Source organism: Oryctolagus cuniculus, chromosome 1 (assembly GCF_051225735.1).
Source record: "Oryctolagus cuniculus isolate XC-2025 breed Fujian yellow rabbit chromosome 1, ASM5122573v1, whole genome shotgun sequence".
Lineage (NCBI taxonomy): Eukaryota > Metazoa > Chordata > Mammalia > Lagomorpha > Leporidae > Oryctolagus > Oryctolagus cuniculus.
The window spans coordinates 11,251,669-11,273,967 of record NC_142867.1 but is presented as its reverse complement, the minus strand read 5'-3'; the positions used below and the strand labels follow the sequence as shown (position 1 = coordinate 11,273,967).

The 22,299-nt window shown below is 46.8% G+C and overlaps 1 protein-coding gene across 1 annotated transcript; it reads left to right on the top strand.

The window, feature by feature from the left end:
- The first annotated feature begins 13,433 nt into the window (after positions 1 to 13,433).
- On the top strand, positions 13,434 to 21,957 carry LOC149128287 (pepsin-3-like). The gene is made up of 9 exons (XM_089308190.1): positions 13,434 to 13,563; positions 13,912 to 14,071; positions 15,926 to 16,043; positions 17,072 to 17,190; positions 17,867 to 18,066; positions 19,405 to 19,521; positions 20,042 to 20,186; positions 20,285 to 20,383; positions 21,631 to 21,957. Exons 1-9 carry the CDS (start codon positions 13,508 to 13,510, stop codon positions 21,778 to 21,780), a joined length of 1,164 nt encoding a protein of 387 aa, XP_089164316.1. The 5' UTR covers positions 13,434 to 13,507; the 3' UTR covers positions 21,781 to 21,957.
- Positions 21,958 to 22,299: the final 342 nt, after the last annotated feature.

Genomic DNA, 22,299 nt, shown 5'->3' with positions numbered 1-22,299 from the left:
TACGTCTCCTTCACATCACTGGGGTCACTACACCAGTCAGACATGCAGAAAGAAACATGTCCTCTAGGCATGGTCAACCACAGTGACATTTCATACCAGGGAAGGACGACAAGTGGGCATTAACTGGTCCTGCTGGGAGTGTCAGAAAAAGACCTGGGAACCAGAAAGCCTGGGCTCATTTTCCCCACATAGAGGAGGGCACGTAGGCCTGTGCATGTGGGAGTCAAATTCTCACAGAGACACCAGACACCATGAGCAAATTCGGGAATCAAGGGGAGGAGCTACAATGGTGATGGTCCCCGTGAGCCAGGAGGAGGCTGTGCTGTCTCTAAGACATGGCCAGGAAAGCACAGGAGCCAACACTCAAGATCTTCCAGGCTACACTTTGAGATGAGCACTGAGAACAAGTGGAAACTTCTAAGATTCCAAGTGTAAGACCACAAACTGATCCTTTTCTCACCTGTAATTTAGGAAGACAGTTTGTGGTGAGTATTTGGTACAACAGTAAGATGCCTCTTGGGATACAGCATCCCCTAGCAGAGTGCCTGTCCAAAACACAGCTATGATTTCAGTTGCAGCTTCCTCCTAACGCACACCTTGGGAGGCACGAGGTGGTGATTCTAGTGCGTGGGTCCCAGACACCCACAGGGGAGAAACAGACTGAGGTCCAGGCTTCAGGCTTCCTTCTGGCAGATCCTCAGCTATTGCAGGCATTTGGGGAGTGAACCCGCAGATGGAATGTATGTCTCTGTGTCTCTGGCTCAGTCTCTCCCTCTCTCACCTTCTCTCTCTCTGTAATCCTTCAAAAAAAAAAACAGGAAGGAAGAAAGGAAAAAAAAGTAGGAAGCAATAATGTAAAGCAGATGATTCCACTTCCCGGGGTAGGTTTTTGATTTTAGAGTGACGTTCATTAGCATAAGTTCTTTGGGAAACATAAACCAGAGGGATTTAGAGTAACATTTCTTAGAGTGGGCTTTCTAGCAAACTATTTAATGAACAACACAGCTTCAAAATAAGTATGGAACATCCTACATTCTTCAAGTCTCTCAAGGCACAGGTGCCAAACACTAAGAAGCCTTGCCGAGATCTGTTTCATGTTAGCTCTCTTTCAGTTGAGTTCACTTCTTCCTCCTGTGCTAGGAAACCTACACAACTGGTCCTGTGCCCCTTGGCAACTACACTGGAAAAGTCAATACAGCTCCCTCACGTGCTGTCTATGACCCAGGCTCTCTGCCAGAGAAGCTTATCTGAGGGCTGCTGCTGGCCCCTGGGATGTGCTAGTGTGAACTCTGCAAACCAGTACCCAGGCCGTACCAGGGTCCGTCCCACCAACTCTACCCATATGCCAAGTGTCAGTGTCAGTCCCATCATCTCTACCATTTGCACAGGTACATAATATTGCAGAAACGTAAAGCTGATGAAATCCCTCCTTTGCTTAAAATTTCAATGAATGCCTTGCAATTGCACTAGGAACAAAACAACATATTTTCAGTTGGATTTCTTGTTTCTTCTGTACCTTCCCTGCCACACTTGACCCCCCCCTTACCCAAGCCTCCCTCACAGTGGTTACCTCAGCACTCTGCTTGTCTGAGTTCAGGCTGTAGAGAATTCACACTAGAGCTCATCTCAGGAAGAGCAGTTTATGCCCAGCCATGGTCCTCATGATGGTCTGGCGCCCTCTGGTGGTAGCCAGACTTGGGCAGGGAGCCATGTACACAGAGGTGTGCTATGGGCAGAACAGGTGTTCCATTCCCCTGGGAGGCCTTGACCCTGCCGAAGATCCTCTGCAGATGGCTCCTGCTCCTCTTCTCCATGAGCCTTCTTGTGCCAGGGAGGAGTCAGACAGGATGCCAGCAGGGTCCTTGGGTGGTCCCTGCTACAGGCCTGGCAAGCAGGCAGCCCAGGAGCTACTGCTGTGCTTTGAATACAGTTTGAATACCTCTCGCCACCCACTCACACATGCAGTTTCACCCTCCCAAGTCATAAGTCCCAGATTTGAAAGGGGTAGAGACATACTCAGATTTGGTGTTCAGAGGGGACCCCTTGGGAAGTGATTCAGTTTTGATAAAGTTATTGGGAAAGCACCTGTGATTGACTCCCCAGGCCTTTTAAGATGATGAAGAGACCCCAGATAGAGACACAGACCTGCATGTCACCTCTCAGGGTGCCACACCTGTGCTGCGCCAGGTCTCTGCCAGCAGGAAAGTCCTCGTGAGATCCGAGACCATTCATAGGTCATGAACTTAAGCTGCAAAACTGTGAACCTAATAAACCTCTTTCCTGTATAATGTTACCTCTCCTCGGGGTTTTATTTAGAGTAATAAAACCCAGATGAGTACTGCAGACCTCAAAGAGTGTGGACAAGTATGTGGAAAAATCCCCCTGCCAGAGAATACGCCATCACTAGGGCTAAGCCAGTGGGAACTACCCCATCTTAGACTGTGGTTTTCCTGAGTTGCCAGAATGCTATCTTTACGCTGGTTCAAGTCCCAGCTGTTCTGCTTAAAATTCAATTCCATACTAGTATGCCTGGCAAAGTAGTGGAGGAAGCATGAATACTTGAGATCCTGCTACCCTCATTGGAGATCAAGGTATAGTTTCTGCTCTGACTCAGGGTGGACTAGCCTGGGGCATTGTGGCCACTAGGTGAGTAAACCAGTGGATTGAACATTCTCTCTCTCTCTCTCTCTCTCTCTCCCCTATCACTCCGCCATTCAAATGAATAATAAATACAAAAAAATAAAAGTTTAAAAGTTGATATAGACTTACAAGAAATCATTTGGAAAATAATAAACCACTTTACTTTCCTTTTAAAAACAAGTGTGAGATGGTATTCTACATGATGTGGCCCAATTATTGTAAAAAAATTTAATATCACTTATAAAATCAGAAGTGGTTAGTTATGGATAATGGGTTATGCATCATTTTTTACATACTTTAACTTCTATTTATGTGAAATAAAAAGAATCATCAAAAATTACTACAATGACTTGTACGCCAGCAAACAGGAAAATCTATCAGAAATGGATAGATTCCTGGACACATACAATCTACCAAAATTGAACAAACAAGTGTGAGACTGTGTTCTACATGATGTGGCCCAATTTTTGTAAAAAAATTAATATTCACTTATAAAATTAGAAGTGGTTAGTTATGGATAATGGGGTTATGCATCATTTTTTATATACTTTAACTTCTATTTATGTGAAAGACACACAGAGAGAAACAGAGACATTCTGCAAATGCCTGCAACAGCTGTGGCTGGGACAGGCTAAAGGCAGGAGCCTGGGAATCCAGTGAGTCTCCCATATGGGGGCAAGAAGCCAAGTTCTTGAGGACTCCATCACCAGGGTCTGAGAACATGGGCCTGCCTAACCTTGGCCTATGAATCTCCAAAACCATGAGCCAAAATACATCCCTTTCCTTTATTGTTAGCTTGCCTCGAGTATTTTGTTACAATAATGGAAACCTGACTAACATGAATAGAGGTGCTCAGTTTGTGAAAACCCATCAATCTGGGCCCAGCATTGTGGCATAGCATGTAAAGCCACTGCCTGTGATGCTAGCATCCCATAGGGAGCCAGTTTGAGATCTGGCTGTTCCACTTCCAATTCAACTCACTGCTAATGTGCCTGCAAAGGCAGCAGCAGGTGGTTCATGTGCCAGAGCCCCTGCCCCAAAATGGGAGACCTGGAAGAAGCTCTGGGCTCCTGGCTTCTGCATTGCAGAACCTCAGCTGTGGTGGCCATCTGAGGAGTGAATCGGCAGATGGAAGAGCTCTCTCGCTCTCGCTCTCTCTCGCTCTCTCTCACTACCCCGCCCTGTGTGTGTGTGTGTGTGTGTGTGTGTCTCCTTCTCTCTCTGTAACTCTTTCAAATAAATACAACTTAAATCTATTAAAGAGAAAGTACCTAAGTCTTATAACATTCATCTTCCTGTGTACATACTATATTTCAAGAAAAGTTTCGAGGCTGGTGTTGAGGGGCAGTGGGTGAAGCCAAAAGCTCTCACACTGATAGATCATATCAGAGCAGAGTTTCAAGTCCCTGCTGCTCCACTTCTCATTTAACACTCTACTAATGTGCCAAGGAAACCAGTGGAAGATGAAAAGGTACTTGGGCTCCTGCCAACCACCTGGGAGACCCCAGTGGGGCTGGTGTCCTGGCTTCACCATGGGCCAGCTCAGGCCATTATGGCCATGTGGGATGTGAACCAGCAGATCAATGATTTCTCCTGACACAACGATCATTCTGATTTTTAGAAAATGTATTTTAAAAATATTTAAAAGTTGCCATGCTGATTTAGACTTATAAAGTCACTTGGAAATTACATGAAAATTTAATTTTTTAAAAAGCTTTTTAAATTAAAAATTTAAAAAGCAGGAGGCAAGTATGTCCCCTACTGTATAGTCCCATATTTACAGGGAAATAAATAAATTTATTTACAACATTTGTACTGGATAACAGGGTTTTGAGTCACTCTAAGACATTTTAGAAATGGTTTTCCAAGATGGTGGAATAGGGAGGGTTCTTACTGCTCTATTCTAAGGGAAGATAATTTTTTTAACTTCTATTTAATGAATATAAATTTCCAAAGTACAGCTTATGCATTACAATGGCTTTTCTCCCCCATAACTGCCCTCCCACCAGCGACCCTCCCCTTTCCCGCTCCCTCTCCCCTTCCATTCACATCAAGTCCTTGGGCCCTGCACCCCATAGGAGACCATGAGAAGCACCTGGCTCCTGCTTTCGGATCAGCATGGCCGTGTGTCGGCCGTAGCACGCCGGCCATGGCGGCCATTGGAGGGTGAACCAACGGCAAAGGAAGACCTTTCTCTCTCTCTCTCTCTCTCTCACTGTCCACTCTGCCTGTCAAAAAAAAAAAACAAACAAACAAATAAATAAATCTTTAAAAAAAGATTAGTAAACAGTATGAATGGGAATAGGAGAGGGAGGAGAAAGTGGGGTGGGTAGGGCAGGTATGGTGGGAAGAATCTCCATGTTCTTAAAGTTGTAGTTATGAAATATATGAAAGCAGTATTCCTTAAATAAAAGTTTTCTTTGGAAAAAAGGTATTCAAGGAATTCAGATCAAGAGAAACACTATAAAAGGCACCATAGTTGGCTTGAAGATGAAAAGAGGACAATGAAGAGCAATACAGGTACCTTAAGGAGCTAACAGACAGTCTGAAAACCAGGAATGAAACAGAGACCACAGCCATGCTACACGGAACTAATGAGCATGTGGTGATTCCCCCATACACACAGACACACAGCCTCCAGATAAGAGCCTAGGACTGCTGACAACTTGATTTCAGCTTTGAACTGAAGAAGACAAATCAATCAAGCTCCCCTAGATTTTTGATCACTGACAGAATTCTGAGATAATAAATTTTAATGGATTTTTTAAAAAGATATTTAAATACATTTTTAAGATTTATTTATTGATTATTTGAAAGGCATAGTTTCAGAGAGTCAGAGGCAGAGAGACAGAGAGAGAGGTCTTTCATCTGCTGGTTCACTCCCCAAATGGCCATAATGGCTGGAGCTGAGCTGATCCGAATCCAGGAGCCAAGACCTTCTTCTGGGTCTCCCAGGCATACTCAGGGGCCCAAGGACTTGGGCCATCTTCCACTGCTTTCCCAGACCATAGCAGAGAGTTGTAGCCAAAGTGGAGCAGCCAGAACTCGAACCGATGCCCACATGGAATACCAGCACTGCAGGCGGCAGATTTACCTACTATGCCACAGCGTTGGTGCTAAATATATTTTAAATTATTCAAAAAGAGTCAGTTTGAGAAACACACACACACACATGGAAAGAGAGAGAGAGAGAGAGAGAGAGAGCGATTCTTCTTCTATTGGTTCATGCTTGTGATTGAGCGAGGCTGAAGACAGCAGCCCAGAAATCAGAGACTGGTGGCAAGACCAAAGGGCTTGATGCATCACCGAATGGCTCTCAGGCTGTGCACTTTCAGGAGACTGGAACTGAGAGTACAAGGACTGGAACCCAAGCACTGCAATACGGGGTCTGGGCATCCCAAGCAGCATCTTAAACATTGCTTCACATTTCCACTGAAATCTGGCACCAGGCAGGGATGCCCACTCTCACCACTGCTATTTAACATAGTTCTGGAAGTTTTAGCCAGAGCCATCAGACAAGAAAAAGAAATCAAAGGAATACAAATCAAGAAGGAAGAAGTCAAACTATCCCTCTTTGCAGACGATATGATTCTGTACTTAGAGGACCCAAAGAACTCTACTAAGAGACTATTGGAACTCATAGAGGAGTTTGGCAAAGTGGCAGGATATAAAATCAATGCACAAAAATCAACAGCCTTTGTATACACAAGCAATGCCATGACTGAGAAAGAACTGCTAAGATCAATCCCATTCACAATAGCTACAAAAACAATCAAATACCTTGGAATAAACTTAACCAAGGACGTTAAAGATCTCTACGATGAAAATTACAAAACCTTAAAGAAAGAAATAGAAGAGGATACCAAAAAATGGAAAAATCTTCCATGCTCATGGATTGGAAGAATCAACATCATCAAAATGTCCATTCTCCCAAAAGCAATTTATAGATTCAATGCAATACCAATCAAGATACCAAAGACATTCTTCGCAGATCTAGAAAAAATGATGGTGAAATTCATATGGAGGCACAAGAGACCTCGAATAGCTAAAGCAATCTTGTACAACAAAAACAAAGCCGGAGGCATCACAATACCAGACTTCAGGACATACTACAGGGCAGTTGTAATCAAAACAGCATGGTACTGGTACAGAAACAGATGGATAGACCAATGGAACAGAATTGAAACACCAGAAATCAATCCAAACACCTACAGCCAACTTATATTTGATCAAGGATCTAAAACCAATTCCTGGAGCAAGGACAGTCTATTCAATAAATGGGGCTGGGAAAACTGGATTTCCACGTGCAGAAGCATGAAGCAAGACCCCTACATTACACCTTACACAAAAATCCACTCAACGTGGATTAAAGACCTAAATCTACGTCCTGACACCATTAAGTTATTAGAGAACATTGGAGAAACCCTTCAAGATATTGGCACAGGCAAAGAATCTCTGGAAAAGACCCGGGAGGCACAGGCAGTCAAAGCCAAAATCAACTATTGGGATTGCATCAAATTGAGAAGTTTCTGTACTGCAAAAGAAACAGTCAGGAGAGTGAAGAGACAACCGACAGAATGGGAAAAAATATTTGCAAACTATGCAACAGATAAAGGGTTAATAACCAGAATCTACAAAGAGATCAAGAAACTCCACAAAAACAAAACCAACAACCCACTTAAGAGATGGGCCAAGGACTTCAATAGACATTTTTCAAAAGAGGAAATCCAAATGGCCAACAGGCACATGAAAAAATGTTCAAGGTCACTAGCAATCAGGGAAATGCAAATCAAAACCACTATGAGGTTTCACCTCACCCCGGTTAGAATGGCTCACATACAGAAATCTACCAACAACAGATGCTGGCGAGGATGTGGGGAAAAAGGGACACTAACCCACTGTTGGTGGGAATGCAAACTGGTCAAGCCACTATGGAAATCAGTCTGGAGATTCCTCAGAAACCTGAATATAACCCTACCATTCGACCCAGCCATCCCACTCCTTGGAATTTACCCAAATAGTTTAAATTGATAAACAAAAAAGCGGTCTGCACCCTAATGTTTATTGCAGCACAATTCACAATAGCCAAGACCTGGAACCAACAGCAAACTGTTGAAATCCTTACTTAAGGTATACTAAGCTGATCTTCTGTATATTAAGATAATCGAAAACGAATCTTGATGTGAATGGAAGGGGAGAGGGAGTGGGAAAGGGGAGGGTTGTGGGTGGGAGGGACGGTATTGGGGGGGAAGCCATTGTAACCCATGAGTCGTACTTTGGAAATTTATATTCATTAAATAAAAGATAAAAAAAAACATTGCTTCAAACATCTGCTCCCCCAATTTTTATTTACTGATAAAACATATTCTTGGAAAACTGTATTACGAAAAACTATACACATAACTCAAAATTTTTTGACTCACATAAATGTATCTTTGCTTCTATTTTTTCCATGAACTAGTTGAAGTCCCTTCATGTTATGTGCACACTTGAACCAAAACCAATGGGCCTGTAAATGGAATCCTAACACCTGCCTACATCTCTGTAAGAGCAGAAGGTTTGGGGCTGAGAAGTAGAGCACACAGTGCTCCTGTGTGGTTGGAAGACCATGCCCTGGGCTCAGAACAAGCTGGACAGTGCCAGGGACCAGCTGTTGCAAGGCCAGTCACTTAAGTTCCATAGTACCTGCCACAAGACTCCATCTCTGGCTTGCCAGGAATGATTTGTTCAACCTCATTCCTTTGCTTAACCTGAAACATTCATGGAACATTGCTGAGCACATGGGATGTTGGCATTGGTGGCCTGTATTAGAAACTCTATCCTCAGTGCCCCAAAGGCCAGGCACGGCACTGGCACACTGAGTGCCAGGCAGGGCTAATGACAGGGTAAACTTTCTTGTCTTATCTCTTTGCTGGGCCAGCCTGGTACAGTGAGATTGGGTGGCTTCTTTGCCACCAACACTAGATCAACCCTGGAGGTGCATCAGATAGCCCAGAATCAGGATTCCTCTCTGTCTCCCAAGATTTCAGGTAAAGAGAACCATGAAGACAGCTTCTCTGGGTGCCCCTGGTGTGGTCATCACATAATGACCAAATACATTCTGACCCAGGGGCAGAAACCAGATAGGACATTCTTCTAAGGAAAGAGCTCTTCTGAGACCCAAGGTCCAGTCCTGACAGTTTCACACTTGGTTATGAGAACCTGCTCTGACCACCTATCCCCTCAACTACAAGATGGTGATACAGCAGAAACAGTAATTTACTTATTTTTTTAGAAAGCTTTTATTTAATAAATACAAATTTCATAGGTACAGCTTTAGGAACACAGCAGTTCTTTCCCCCATACCCACCCTCCCAACTCCTTCCCGTCCCACCTCATACTCCTTCTCCCATCCCATTCTTCATTAAGATTCATTTTTACTTATCTTTATATACAAAGACCAACTCTATAATAAGTAAAGATTTCGGTACGTTTACCACTATAGCCTGACCTTGTACAAGGCATGTCCATATTACTATAGACCTTCTGTTCCTGGCCGCAGTATTATAGATTCCCTAACATGATCCTGGGCATTTACAGTATTTTAGGGGTCAAGATCATTTCAGGTTCCTCAGTAATAGTCACAGTGGTAGCTCCAGTCAAGACCCACAACAAGGTGCTGGGAGCTGCTCATAAGCTCTTGCCTCTAGCTCCAGTTGAGGCTGCACATGGAAACAACACACAGGGAGGGTGTTCCTCCAGTGCAGCACTTCAGCCACACTCTGTGGGCTCAAGGAAAGTTTCTGGCTCCCAGGTGGTACCTCCAGTGGAATCTCTGGAAGAGCAGATTCCCCTGCCTCCTGATTTAGAACAGAATGTAAGGAACGCTAGAGTCAGAACCAACATCCATCCCATAACATAGCCGAGCAAAGTCAGGTGGCCACTTTGCAGGGAGCCTGTTCTGATTCCAGCAACCTGCACATTACTGACCGCAGCCTCCAGCAGAACTTCATCACCAGGTTCTGGGCAACAATACCACATAAGGGAAGGGCTTGTTCCCCAGACAGATATCGTATCTGCTCTCATAACAACTTGAGGTAAAGGAAACAACTTCATCCAAAGCTTGTCTGAAGACTGCACATCCCATGTCCTATCACAGGTGCATGTCTGTATGTTCCAATCCCATAGACTTCTCCAACCCCACTGGGAGCCAACAGACCTTGGCTCTTTTGTTCATCACGTCTTGAAGAAATGACCAACAGCTGCCCCAGACCATGGTACAATAGATTTCCCATTGGATCTTCTGACTTCCTAAAGCTCCCAACTGGAGTTCTTGCAGCAAACTTGTTTGCAATCATCCAATGTCAGATGACCTGTAAGAGTTTCCTTGGGGACTTCTAGCCACCCAGTGTTGTTCTAAAACCACTGATAAATGGGGAAACAACATGTATTTATCATAAGCCAGCAGTGCTCCATTTAGATGATGCCAATTACGTGGCCGGCGCCGCGGCTCACTAGGCTAATCCTCCGCCTAGCGGCGCCGGCACACCGGGTTCTAGTCCCGGTTGGGGCGCCGGATTCTGTCCCGGTTGCCCCTCTTCCAGGCCAGCTCTCTGCTTTGGCCAGGGAGTGCAGTGGAGGATGGCCCAGGTGCTTGGGCCCTGCACCCCATGGGAGACCAGGAAAAGCACCTGGCTCCTGGCTCCTGCCATCGGATCAGCGCGGTGCGCCGGCCGCAGCGCGCCAGCCGCGGCGGCCATTGGAGGGTGAACCAACGGCAAAGGAAGACCTTTCTCTCTGTCTCTCTCTCTCACTGTCCACTCTGCCTGTCAAAAAAATAAATAAATTAAAAAAAAAAAAGAAAAAAAATAGATGATGCCAATTACGTTGGCAACATAAAAATATAATAATCATCGCCAGTGGAATCTGTGCACTCTTCCTTTTATCAGACCTCATGAAGGTGTTGACCTTGGCACATCAGTGTCACAGTGCAGCTTCTTCATAGTCAGTTTGAACTGACTATGTAGTCAGTTGGCCTTGAACTCTTGGCCTTGACATCTGCAGTGAACACAGGTGTGTGTTCTGGCTTCATCATGGCTGACTCTGTGTCAGGGAAATGTGATGAGGACACTGGGGTCGATCCTGTCTCTCTGGGCATGCTCTTCCAAGGACAGTGAGTGGTGTCCAGAGACCCAACTAGGCCATAGGAATATGAGTGACCTGTGCAAGCAGGAGTCTCTTACCTGTTATTCTGATCTGCTACAGAGATTAATAACCATAGGATGGTGCAAGATTTGTTTTGTTTTGTTTTTAGGTTTGCACTTTCTTCCACATCCAGTGAACCAGCTCTGCAGGGATTGGTTCCACCATAAAATTCCAATAAGACTCAGCATCCAGAAATTGCAGAGACAGAACTGCTGCCAAACCCAATGTGAGTGTGTAGCAACCCAGAAACCACATGTTCCTCCCCTACCTTCTGACCTCCCAAGCCCTTAGTCTCTTGAGTCAAGGCCAGTCTGGTAGACCCCTCTACTGACACCAACTGTGTGCAGACAATGCCTACAAAGACCCTCGCAAGGTCTCAAATTGGGTTTTCCTAGAGCTTTCTCTAGACACAGCTCACAGTCAAGCCAGATGTACAGAGACATCCTCCACACCCCAGAAACCAGTTCTGAAGCAGTTGACACAATCTGGGTGACCTCCCATTCAGCAGGATTCAGTTCTGCCCCCATCGACCAGAGGAGTGCACAGGATCCAATGAGTAGGGTCAAGGCACCAGCCCGCCAACTTCAGGGCCAGGCTGAGGACTGACAAGCTACAAATTTGTGTTCTCACAGCCCCTTCCTCAGGTTCAGTAATTTGATCATTGGCTCATGGGCCTAAGGGAAACCCATTTTGCTGCACATTTTTTTTAATTTTTTAAAATTTTTTTTAACTTTTATTTAATGAATATAAATTTCCAAAGTACAGCTTATGGATTACAATGGCTTCCCCCCCCTATAACGGCCCTCCTACCCACAACCCTCCCCTTTCCCACTCCCTCTCCCCTTCCATTCACATCAAGATTCATTTTTGATTCTCTTTATATACAGAAGATCAGTTTAGCATACATTAAGTAAAGATTTCAACAGTTTGCTCCCACACAGAAACATAAAGTGAAAAATACTGTTTGAGTACTAGTTATAGCATTAAATCTCAATGTACAGCACACTAAGGACAAAGATCCTACATGAGGAGTAAGTGCACAGTGACTCCTGTTGTTGACTTAACAAATTGACACTCTTCTTTATGGCATCAGTAATCATCCTAGGCACTTGTCATGAGCTGCCAAGGCTATGGAAGCCCCCTGAGTTCACTGACTCTGATCATATTTGGACAAGGCCATGGTCAAAGTGGAAGTTCTCTCCTCCCTTCAGAGAAAGGTACCTCCTTCTTTGATGACCCGTTCTTTCCACTGGGATCTCACTAACGGAGATCTTTCATTTAGGTTTTTTTTTTCCCCCAGAGTGTCTTGGCTTTCCATGCCTGAAATACTCTCATGGGCTTTTCAGCCGGATCCGCATGCCTTAAGGGCTGATTCTGAGGCCAGAGTGCTGTTTAGGACATCTGCCATTCTATGGGTCTGCTGTGTATCTCACTTCCCATGTTGGATCATTCTCTCCCTTTTTGATTCTATCAGCTAGTATTTGCAGACACTAGTCTTGTTTATGTGATCCCTTTGGTTCTTAGTCCTATCATTATGATCAATTGTGAACAGAAATTGATCACTGGGACTAGTGAGATGGCATTGGTACATGCCACCTTGATGGGATTGAATTGGAATCCCCTGGTATCTTTCTAACTCTACCGTTTGAGGTAAGTCAGCTTGTTGCTGCACATTTTAAAGGATAAAAATAGGCATCCAGATGAGAAGATGGAGAGGGCAAGGGCTGGAAGGGGCACAAAGCCCAACCATCTGGATTGGGGAACCCCCTCCCAGCAGAGGGATAACTTTCTGTTTACATTCACATACTCCCAATAACCCATTGTCCAGAACCCTGAAACACTCTATTTGGGGAAGTGTTTGGGTCTTCATTGGCTTGATTATTGGTAGGCTGAGTGGATATCTCAGCATGGATTCTTCAAACTCCCTCCACCCAACTCACAGGAACCCTCTATAATGAGGTGGGTCTTAGCACCTACTATGTTACAATCACATAGCAGAGAATTTCATTATGGCTGGCAAAAGGCAGGGAGATTAGAGTTACTATGACCCACCACGGGAAGAATAAGTCTAGATTCTGTGCCTTGAGGAGTTAGTGATGAACTAGGAACCAGGGAGAAGAAACCAAATGTATCTACAAATAGTCAGGTCCCATAATATCACATCCAAATGAAGTCATCTAGAGAGGGATGAGTCCTGATCCCCAAATAACCAAATGCTCACAAGATCTGGAGTGGTACATACAGCAACCCAAACCATTGCTAAGTGGGCAGCTGCTCTCAAAGAACCCCAGCCAGCAAGCAACAACATCAATGCTGTGTTCCGAGCACTGCTGACCAATCTTGCCACAACACTGAGCTTGGGAAGTTGTACATGGACCCTCTCATTTCATAAGGCTCAGCCACCACTTAATGGATGTCTAGCTCTTGCCAGGTGCACTCCAACTGTGCGATGCAGTGTTAGTGGAAAGCTACTCAACTAGCAACTTCTCAGAACGTGACTCTGAGCAGAAGAATCTTATCAGGAAGAGTTCTGTTTGAGATTGTGATAACAGGTAGCATTTACAGGCTGATAAGGGCTATTACAGTCGGGACAAGGGCCATATATAAGCAGCAGCTCTTGCCTGCTTCTGCACACCTTCCACTTGTCCTGCCTTCTCCAGTGTCTTGGGAGCCAGGAAGAACCATGAAGTGGCTGCTGCTGCTCGGGCTGCTGGCACTCTCTGAGTGCATCATCCACAAGTGAGCCTGGTGACCAGCAATGGGAAGAATGCCTCAAGGGGCAACTTCCCAGCCCGCTGCTGCCTCCCTATCTATCATATTTCACTCTCTCTTCTTCCCATCTGCAGTCTCCCTTCTTTGTATCTGTTTCTACTCCCATGGGGAGGCAGCCGTGGTTGGTTTCAACCATATCTTGGTGATCTGTAACCTTGCCTCTGCACTGTACGGAGCTTCTCCCCTCCTCCTATCTTCACTTCTCCTAAACTAGTTTCCTTGTCCTTCTCTGGCTTCTGTAGCATCTTCTGAGCTGGACCCTTGCCCATTAACCTCACCTTCTCTAACCATGCATGCACCAATGCTCTGCCCCAGGGTCCCCCTGGTCAGAAAGAAGTCCTTGAGGAAGAACCTGATTGAGAAGGGCTTGCTGAAGGACTACCTGAAGACTCACACCCCCAACCTGGCCACCAAGTACCTGCCCAAAGCTGCCTTCGACTCAGTGCCCACTGAGACCCTGGAGAACTACCTGGATGTGAGTCATGGGCAGGTGGAAGGGGCAGCCCCAAGGACTGAGCCAGGAACAGAGAGGGTGTCTGGGGGACACGAATGACAGCCAGGTTCTGCTCCCTGGATCTCGCAGCCCATGGCAGTCGAGGAAACTCAGAATCATAACTGTTGCTGTCATTTGTTCATCATTCATTTGTTCTTTCAATGTTTATTTATCCTGAATGTCCTGATAGGTGTCAGGCCTTGCGCCTGTTCCAGGGGGCAGCAGGGAGCAAAGTCACAGTTCCATAGGGGGAGAAATATGAACTCACTTAGCATCAACACCTAGTGACAATCACGGTTAGGAAGAGGTCCACCAAAGGAGGTGTTACTTGTTGAGTGAGAGGTTCCTGGAGGACAGTAAGTCCTCCTGGGAGCTGCCAAAGAATAACAGGTATCTCCAAGAGGAGGGAGGAAATTCTAGAACAGGAGGGCTTGTACTCAGTCTGTTCCCATAGTGAGCTATGTGCATTTGAGGAAGGAATAAAAGAGTGTGTGATAATAGTGAAGGAAGGAGGGTGTGCCAAGTAAGGTTAGGGGCCTTGAGTGGGACCGGTCACACAGAAGCCAGGGACTGACATAGCTGAGACCCTAATTGCCACAGATTGACCAAAAACACTGGAGTGGTACACTCAGACTCTTACTTGGAACCAGTGACATACTCTGGCCTACAATAGACATTGCCTTTCCTGTGGTCAAGGGCTTCACTTCTGAGATACATAAGACCCACTACAAAAGGGGGCTCTAGTCCATATGGACCTGGTAATCTTGAGCAAGTTGTTCATGTTCTCTGAGCCTCAGCATCCTCGTCTACAGAACTGACCCACTCACGGTCACCATCCATGGGTGGTTGCAAATCATTACCACCATAGAGCTTCTGGGTGTGCTTCCCACAGGCCCCAGCTGGTTCTTGGTAGAGCTCAGAAACACCATCCCATTTATTCATCATACAGATATTTATGAAGACATACTAAATGCCAGAGGCTCAACATTTGCTGTGGAAAGAAAGCCAAAGTTTGAGGGCTTATATTCAAGAAAGGTAGACAAACAAACCAGCATGTGAGATGAATTATGATCATGATAGGGGTCATAAAGCATGATTATTTAATTAACTAGTGGGAAAAGGAGAAGAAGGGGAGGGACACTTTGGTTAAAGTGGTCAGGAAAGGCTTCTTGGCAAAAGTGACACTGGACAAGAGCTCTGAATGATGAAGGAGTCAGCCAAGGGATGGTCCAGGAACATACATTTTCACAGCACAACAAACAGCCAGAGCAAAGTCCCTGGGGTCGGATAGAGCTTGTCATTGTCCAAGAATAGTATAGAAATATGGAAACTGGGGACGATCTACCAAAGGGAAAGTGTTGGCATTGAGAATAAAACACTGAGTTTCCTTTCTTAAAATCTGCTGTCCACACTGAAGTTTGGGAATGAGAGATTCCCATGGGTTCCCTTGTTTAACTGACTTGCATGTCTCCAGATCAGCAAGTTAATGGACAAGCATCTGAGGCCTAGCTGGTTGGGTGCCATAGGTTACACCCTACCCTCTGAGAAGGTGTGCTCCCCAGGAGGGTGAGACTGACATGGGCAGGGCACTTGCGGAGAGAGGACAGCAGATCTGCCTGGGGAATGAATGTTCTTAGCAGAGAACATCAGAGGCAATCAGGGAGCAGGAAGATATCAGGGAGGTGTGAGGCGGGCTGGGATTTGAAGGAGTGTGGACTTCATGGGGAAGTGAGAAGAGAGGAAGAGACGATGGAGACTTGGATGAGGAGCTGCTCTGGAGGGAGGCCCAGATGGGGAGTTGCAGGTCTTTGAACTGTGCTCTCCCGTCCCCTGCAGACAGAGTACTTTGGCACCATCGGCATCGGAACCCCCGCTCAGGACTTCACCGTCATCTTTGACACTGGCTCCTCCAACCTGTGGGTGCCCTCTGTCTACTGTTCCAGTGCTGCCTGCAGTGAGTGCCTGCCATGCCCTGTCCTGTTTTCCCATGCTTTCCCTGACCACTCAGAGACTTCTCACAGCACCCGCTTCAAGCCTGAAGGAGTCACTCAGGGATTCAAGGCACAGGTTTCCCCAGGCAGCTTCAAGGAGCTAGCAGTAGGCACAGGTGCTCAGGGCATAAAGTGATGACTCAGAAATGGAGAGTTAGACTCCTGGAGGAGAAAGCATATAGTATTTTTTAAAACATTTTTTATTTTATTTATGTATTTGAGAGGTAGAGTTACAGACAGTGAGAGGGAGAAACAGAGAGAAAGGTCTTCCTTCCATTGGTTCACTTCCCAAATGGCCACTATTGTAGGAGCTGCACCAATACGAAGCCAGGAGCCAGGTGTTTCTTCCTGGTCTCCCATGTAGGTGCAGGGGCCCAAGCACTTGGGCCATCTTCTACTGGAAAGCCTGTAGAATTTTAAAGCAAGGAAGGGATGAAGTGCTGCTTGTTGGCCAGCCATGCCGAGTCCCATGTGACACAGTGGGCTAAAAGCTGGACTGAGACTCTTGAGATGAGTGTGTAACTCAATTAAAAACACAGAGACAAATCACTGCTCTGGTAATGAAGGAGACATTGTCGTTGGAATTCACCACAATGTTTAAAGTTCCAAACTCTTCCTGCTTTCTGGCCGAGTTTTAAGAAGAGTTGTCAGTAGAATCAGGGGTGCCCTAACAAGAGCCTTGGCTGTGAAAGCACTCAGCACCATGGACAGCCACACTGCAGTGCTCAGTGCTTGCCTGGGTGCCTTGGGAGGAACTGTGGTAGGCTGGGATCATCCACCAGAGAGATGGTGCTGACTGCCAAAAACTTGCGATTGGAACCTGGAATTTCTGCCATCCAAAGGCCACCTTAAAGGTCATCCTGTAGCAAAGGTCATCTTTCTCCTCCATAGTCCCACCCAAGCCAAGAAATCCCATCCCAGGAAGATATGCCCATTCCACCACCCTTGTTTGCCCTCTGGAAGTTAATGATGTCACCCTTTACCTTTGCAGGCGTCCATAACCAGTTCAACCCTGAGGACTCCTCCACCTTCCAGGCCACCAGCGAGTCTCTCTCCATCACCTATGGCACTGGCAGCATGACAGGCTTCCTGGGATACGACACTGTGAAAGTGAGCACTTGGGGGCTATGCACCCTCACACAGCCTGTGCCTCGGGCCATTTTCCAAGGACTTGGGGACCACAGTAAATGTCCCAAAGCAAGTTCACTCTAACAGTATGGATCTCAGAGATCACACCAGAAATCTAACAGGCAGTGCAGGGAGGAGGTGGCAGAGCTGTCACACACACTCAGGGGTTAACCATATGAGCATAATGGGAGTGCTGCCTGGGAAACTCAGCCACGCTCAGTGCTGAATGGAGGAAGTGGGGAGAGGGGACACAGTCGCTCAATTCTCTTTCAGCATCTCCTCCACAGCCTCCTCCTTCCTCTAGTCACATGAGCTCCACAAATCTCCAGGGCATGGCAGGGGTAAAGTGCTCCAGGTTGCTGGAGTCTGCCTTCCATCTGCCCAACCGAAATCCAAACGCACAGTGACTATCCATCCTGCAGCAATATCTCACAGTGAGTCACACACTGTGGCCACCTGACAGCAGCTGCCAAGGTTCTGCCCAATGGAGAGTCAAGAATTTCAGGGGATTGTCCCTCTTCCTGCTTTCTGTCTTGTTCCCTGGGAGCTAAGTCCTCCAAGAGATGAAGCAGGATCGCTCTGAGTCCAGGGCTGGAGCCCAGAAGTGCTCCATGAACAGGTGCTCATTGTGGACCTCCTCTCTCTGCCCCCTACACAGGTTGGAAACATCGAGGACACCAACCAGATCTTTGGGCTGAGTGAGTCAGAGCCTGGCTCCTTCCTGTACTACGCTCCCTTCGATGGCATCCTGGGTCTTGCCTACCCCAGCATTTCCTCCTCTGATGCCACGCCTGTCTTTGACAACATGTGGAACGAGGGCCTGGTGTCTGAGGACCTCTTCTCCGTCTACTTGAGCTCGTAGGTTTTGGCTAGCCTGGGGCCTTTCCCACATGGACTATTTTCACCTGGTCCAGCAAGGGACCTAACTGAGTTTGGGTGGGCTGGGAGGATCTTAGAAGAATGAGATTTGCAAACTCACTGTCAAATAGCATGCATTTTCCAAGAACATTTTACAAGCTCCTTGTATGTACAGATTCCAAAATATTTTGCACCAATATAAATTCCCTTAAATTTTATTTTTCTGAGAAAATTTTGAAATACCCTCATATATCTTGAACAATGACATTTCAAACTAAGGAAAGCAAGTTTCTTTTTATTTAGTTAGTTCTAAAAATGATAGAAGAATAACCCAAGGTGGGTTTTGCTGTGTACACTTTTGCCAAATTGTAGCCGAGGCTGTCTTCAACTTTTCTCTGTCTCTCATAGCCTCCCCATGACACCATTGGCCAACAGTCATATTTTGCTTCAGGCATTAATATTCTTATAGGTGCTGCACTGTGCACTAACATGTTTACTATAAACTGGGTGGGTAAATGTGAGTGAGGTTGAGTCTTAGAAATGGTCAGTATTTTTTGACTAATTTCTTGTTACCATCTATACCTGCTTTCTATCTAACCTGAAACATCAGATTTAGCCAATGGACTCTGCAATATCAAAGGCTCCTTTGTGAGAGTTCTTTTATCCTTTGTGCCCTTGGCCACTCAATCTTCAGGTGCCTCTTAAACATAACGTGCTTTCGTGAGTACTTAAGCATCTCTGTGGGTCACTGTATCTCCCCAGCTAACAGAGATTCTAGAAGTCAGCTCTATGGCCTTTTTAGGGCAGGTAGTTGCATGTTGTTGGGCAGTCCCATGGACCTGACCCTGACCTACTGTACCTCAGTAGCACCCCTGCCTCCAACCAACAACAATAAGAAGAAATGTCTCTGGATATTAGCCACACTAGCCCTGGTTGAGAAAGAGTGATCGCCACCATTAAGTCTTCACATACCCAAACTGCCTGAATTCACTTCACTTGTGGACCCCAGGGAAACTTAATGAGTATCAGGGTGCAAACCATACAGGAGGGAACCCAAATTTCTAGGTTCTATGCTTGACTGCAACTACACAACTATGTGAACTCGAGCAAGTTGCCTTACTTCTATGAGACACAGTGTCTTATAGAGTCTAAATAATGATACAGACCACTGTGTGGACCTGGTGTTACATTGAAAGAATCCACATCAGTCACACATTCAGCACAGCTGGCACTGAATAGTATCCCCATCAAGGGTATCTCGTAGGCTGTACACAGCAGATATGCAAACCATGAATGAGTGAATTCCTGTCTTCTCCCCTACCCCTCCTTTTTCCACAGTGATGACGAGAGTGGCAGCGTTGTGATGTTTGGTGGCATTGATTCTTCTTACTACACTGGAAGCCTGAACTGGGTGCCTGTTTCTTATGAAGGCTACTGGCAGATCACTCTGGACAGGTGAGACAGCCCCACTGCATGTTATCCTGGGCTGAGCCCTGATCCCACATCTTTATGGACTTGTTGTTGATCTGATGTCCAGATCTACCTGGAACAGCCAGTACAGGGGAGAGCTGGAAACTGGTCAAGCTACTGAGAGCCCAGAAAAGGCACCTCACTTGAAGTGGAGGAGAGGGCTGTCTGGGAGCCCAGCTCCACAACAACGATGGAACAACCACTTCCTTGTGTTCTAAGAACATGACCACATCACAGCACACCCAGGAAGGGTTAACAAACCTTCCTGTCCATACCTCTCAGTATTTAGTGGACCTAGAAAGCAGCACACAATCTGCCGTTATAGCAAGACTGCATTTGGCTGTCCAGTATTAGGGTGAATGACTGAAAAATTTTCACAGAACAAGCATGCCCTGGCCCTTTAAAGCCTGAATTCCAGTTGTTCTGACCCCTCAAGAGGGTCTACTAGGGACACATGTGTAACCATTGAGAACTCAAGGGTCCTTTCCTTGCATCTCACCCTCAGCATCACCATGGATGGAGAGACCATCGCTTGTGCTGATGGCTGCCAGGCCATTGTGGACACGGGCACCTCTCTGCTGGCTGGCCCCACCAGTGCCATTTCCAACATCCAGAGCTACATTGGAGCTTCTGAGAACTCTGATGGCGAGGCAAGTCCAGCCCCAAATGCTCTCTTCTAGACTCAGGTGGGGGGAGTGTCATGCACAAGGAATGAACCCCTTCTAACCCCCACACTCACACCTTCCAGATGATCGTCAGCTGCTCATCCATGTACTCCCTGCCCAACATTGTCTTCACCATCAATGGAGTCCAGTACCCTGTGCCCGCCAGTGCCTACATCCTGGAGGTAAGGGAGCACTGGGCCAGGCGCCAGACGGGCCACACAAAAGGAGGCTGCACACTGCCCTCTGCAGGAGGGAATTCACACTTCTCTCTGCTGATGCCAAGAGGCAGACTGACCCCTGCTCTGCATGGCCAGTAGACAAAAAGAGCCTATCACATCCATGCAGGAGCGAGAATTGGAGGAAGCCCCTAAAGGAAAAGTGAGGCAAAAGATGATGGTGTGAAAAGGGGATTCTGGCTGGCGCCGCGGCTCACTAGGCTAATCCTCCACCTTGCGGCGCCGGCACACCGGGTTCTAGTCCCAGTCGGGGCGCCGGATTCTGTCCCGGTTGCCCCTTTTCCAGGCCAGCTCTCTGCTGTGGCCAGGGAGTGCAGTGGAGGATGGCCCAAGTGCTTGGGGCCTGCACCCCATGGGAGACCAGGATAAGTACCTGGCTCCTGCCATCGGATCAGCGCGGTGCACCGGCCACAGCGGCCATTGGAGGGTGAACCAACGGCAAAGGAAGACCTTTCTCTCTGTCTCTGTCTCTCACTGTCCATTCTGCCTGTCAAAAAATAAAAAAGGGGAGGATTCTGATATTTAGAGCTGTATCTGACTCCCTAGTCCCAATCTCCTGCCCATCATTTCTGATCAAGGTGCATGTCCTCTCAGCATTCATTTCCTCAGCTAAAACTGGAGGTGTCAGCTCATCCCCCCATGTGTGCACTTAGGGGGTTTGGTAAGACTGAGCACAATTCAGTCCAACGACCTTCAAGAAACTCCTTGCTTCCTACTACATGCACTGAGCTTACTCTGTGAGAAGTATTCACACCTGGTGCCTTCTCTAGGCAAGTGCAGCCTTGCAGCCAAGGCTGAGCAGAGTAACACAGGAAGGAGGAGGAACCCCTGGCTGGCAGCTGTGCCACGGGTGGCAACAGAAATAATGAAAAGTGGCTGCACCCTCAGGGAATCCAAATCTCCTTCCCAGAATCTGACTTCAACTTCTGCCTAAACCCCGGTACTGAGGTCAGGGTTCCTGTGTCTGCCAATGGCAGCATACAATGCCTGGCAATCCGTCCCATCAAGAGTGCAGGGATTGGTTTCTGCAGGCTGATCCCAGCCCAGCAACAGCCACATCCCTGGAAAATGAGCCACAAATCCCCTCTTGGCATGGCACTTGCAGCCAGAGGCAGGAGCCATTCATGGTTATCTCCCAGTGCTTATAACCCTCACCCTGTTCCCCATCTCCTGTGCTATTCTCTGCTCTGCAGGAAGATGACGCCTGCATTAGTGGCTTTGAGGGCATGAACCTCGACACCTACACTGGCGAGCTCTGGATCCTGGGTGACGTCTTCATCCGCCAGTACTTCACCGTCTTCGACCGAGCCAACAATCAGCTGGGCCTGGCTGCCGCAGCTTAAGCCTGCAGCTTTGAAACCACGTCCCGACAGATTTGGCCTAGTCCTGCAACCCCTGTAGGTGGACGGACTTCTCCTGATTGTTCTTCCAGAAACACAGTCAGCTTCCAATAGAAGTAGATGGTTGGCCCTGTTCCCACTCACACCCATAATGTAGAATAAAAACAGCTGATGAAAACATGTTTGTGGCTCCTTCTCCTCACTAGTATGTCTCCTCCCGTTGCTGGGGTCAGAACACCAGGCAGACAAGCAGAAATGACCATGTCTCCTTGGACAGCAGCACACACAGTAACATTTCGTAACTGGGCCAGAAGCAACTGACTGAGAGGCAGAGTGAGAAAAAGGACATGGAAGGGGTGAACGGGACACAGATGCCATTGGGAGTATTCAAAAGCTGGAATGATTCTATTCAAAACACCTTTGAAAGGCTGGTTGCAAATTCCGTAAATAGGCTAAACTAAAGGGCATGACATAGAAATCCTAGCTCAGAAAGACTGTTCTCTCTATATATATTATTTTTCA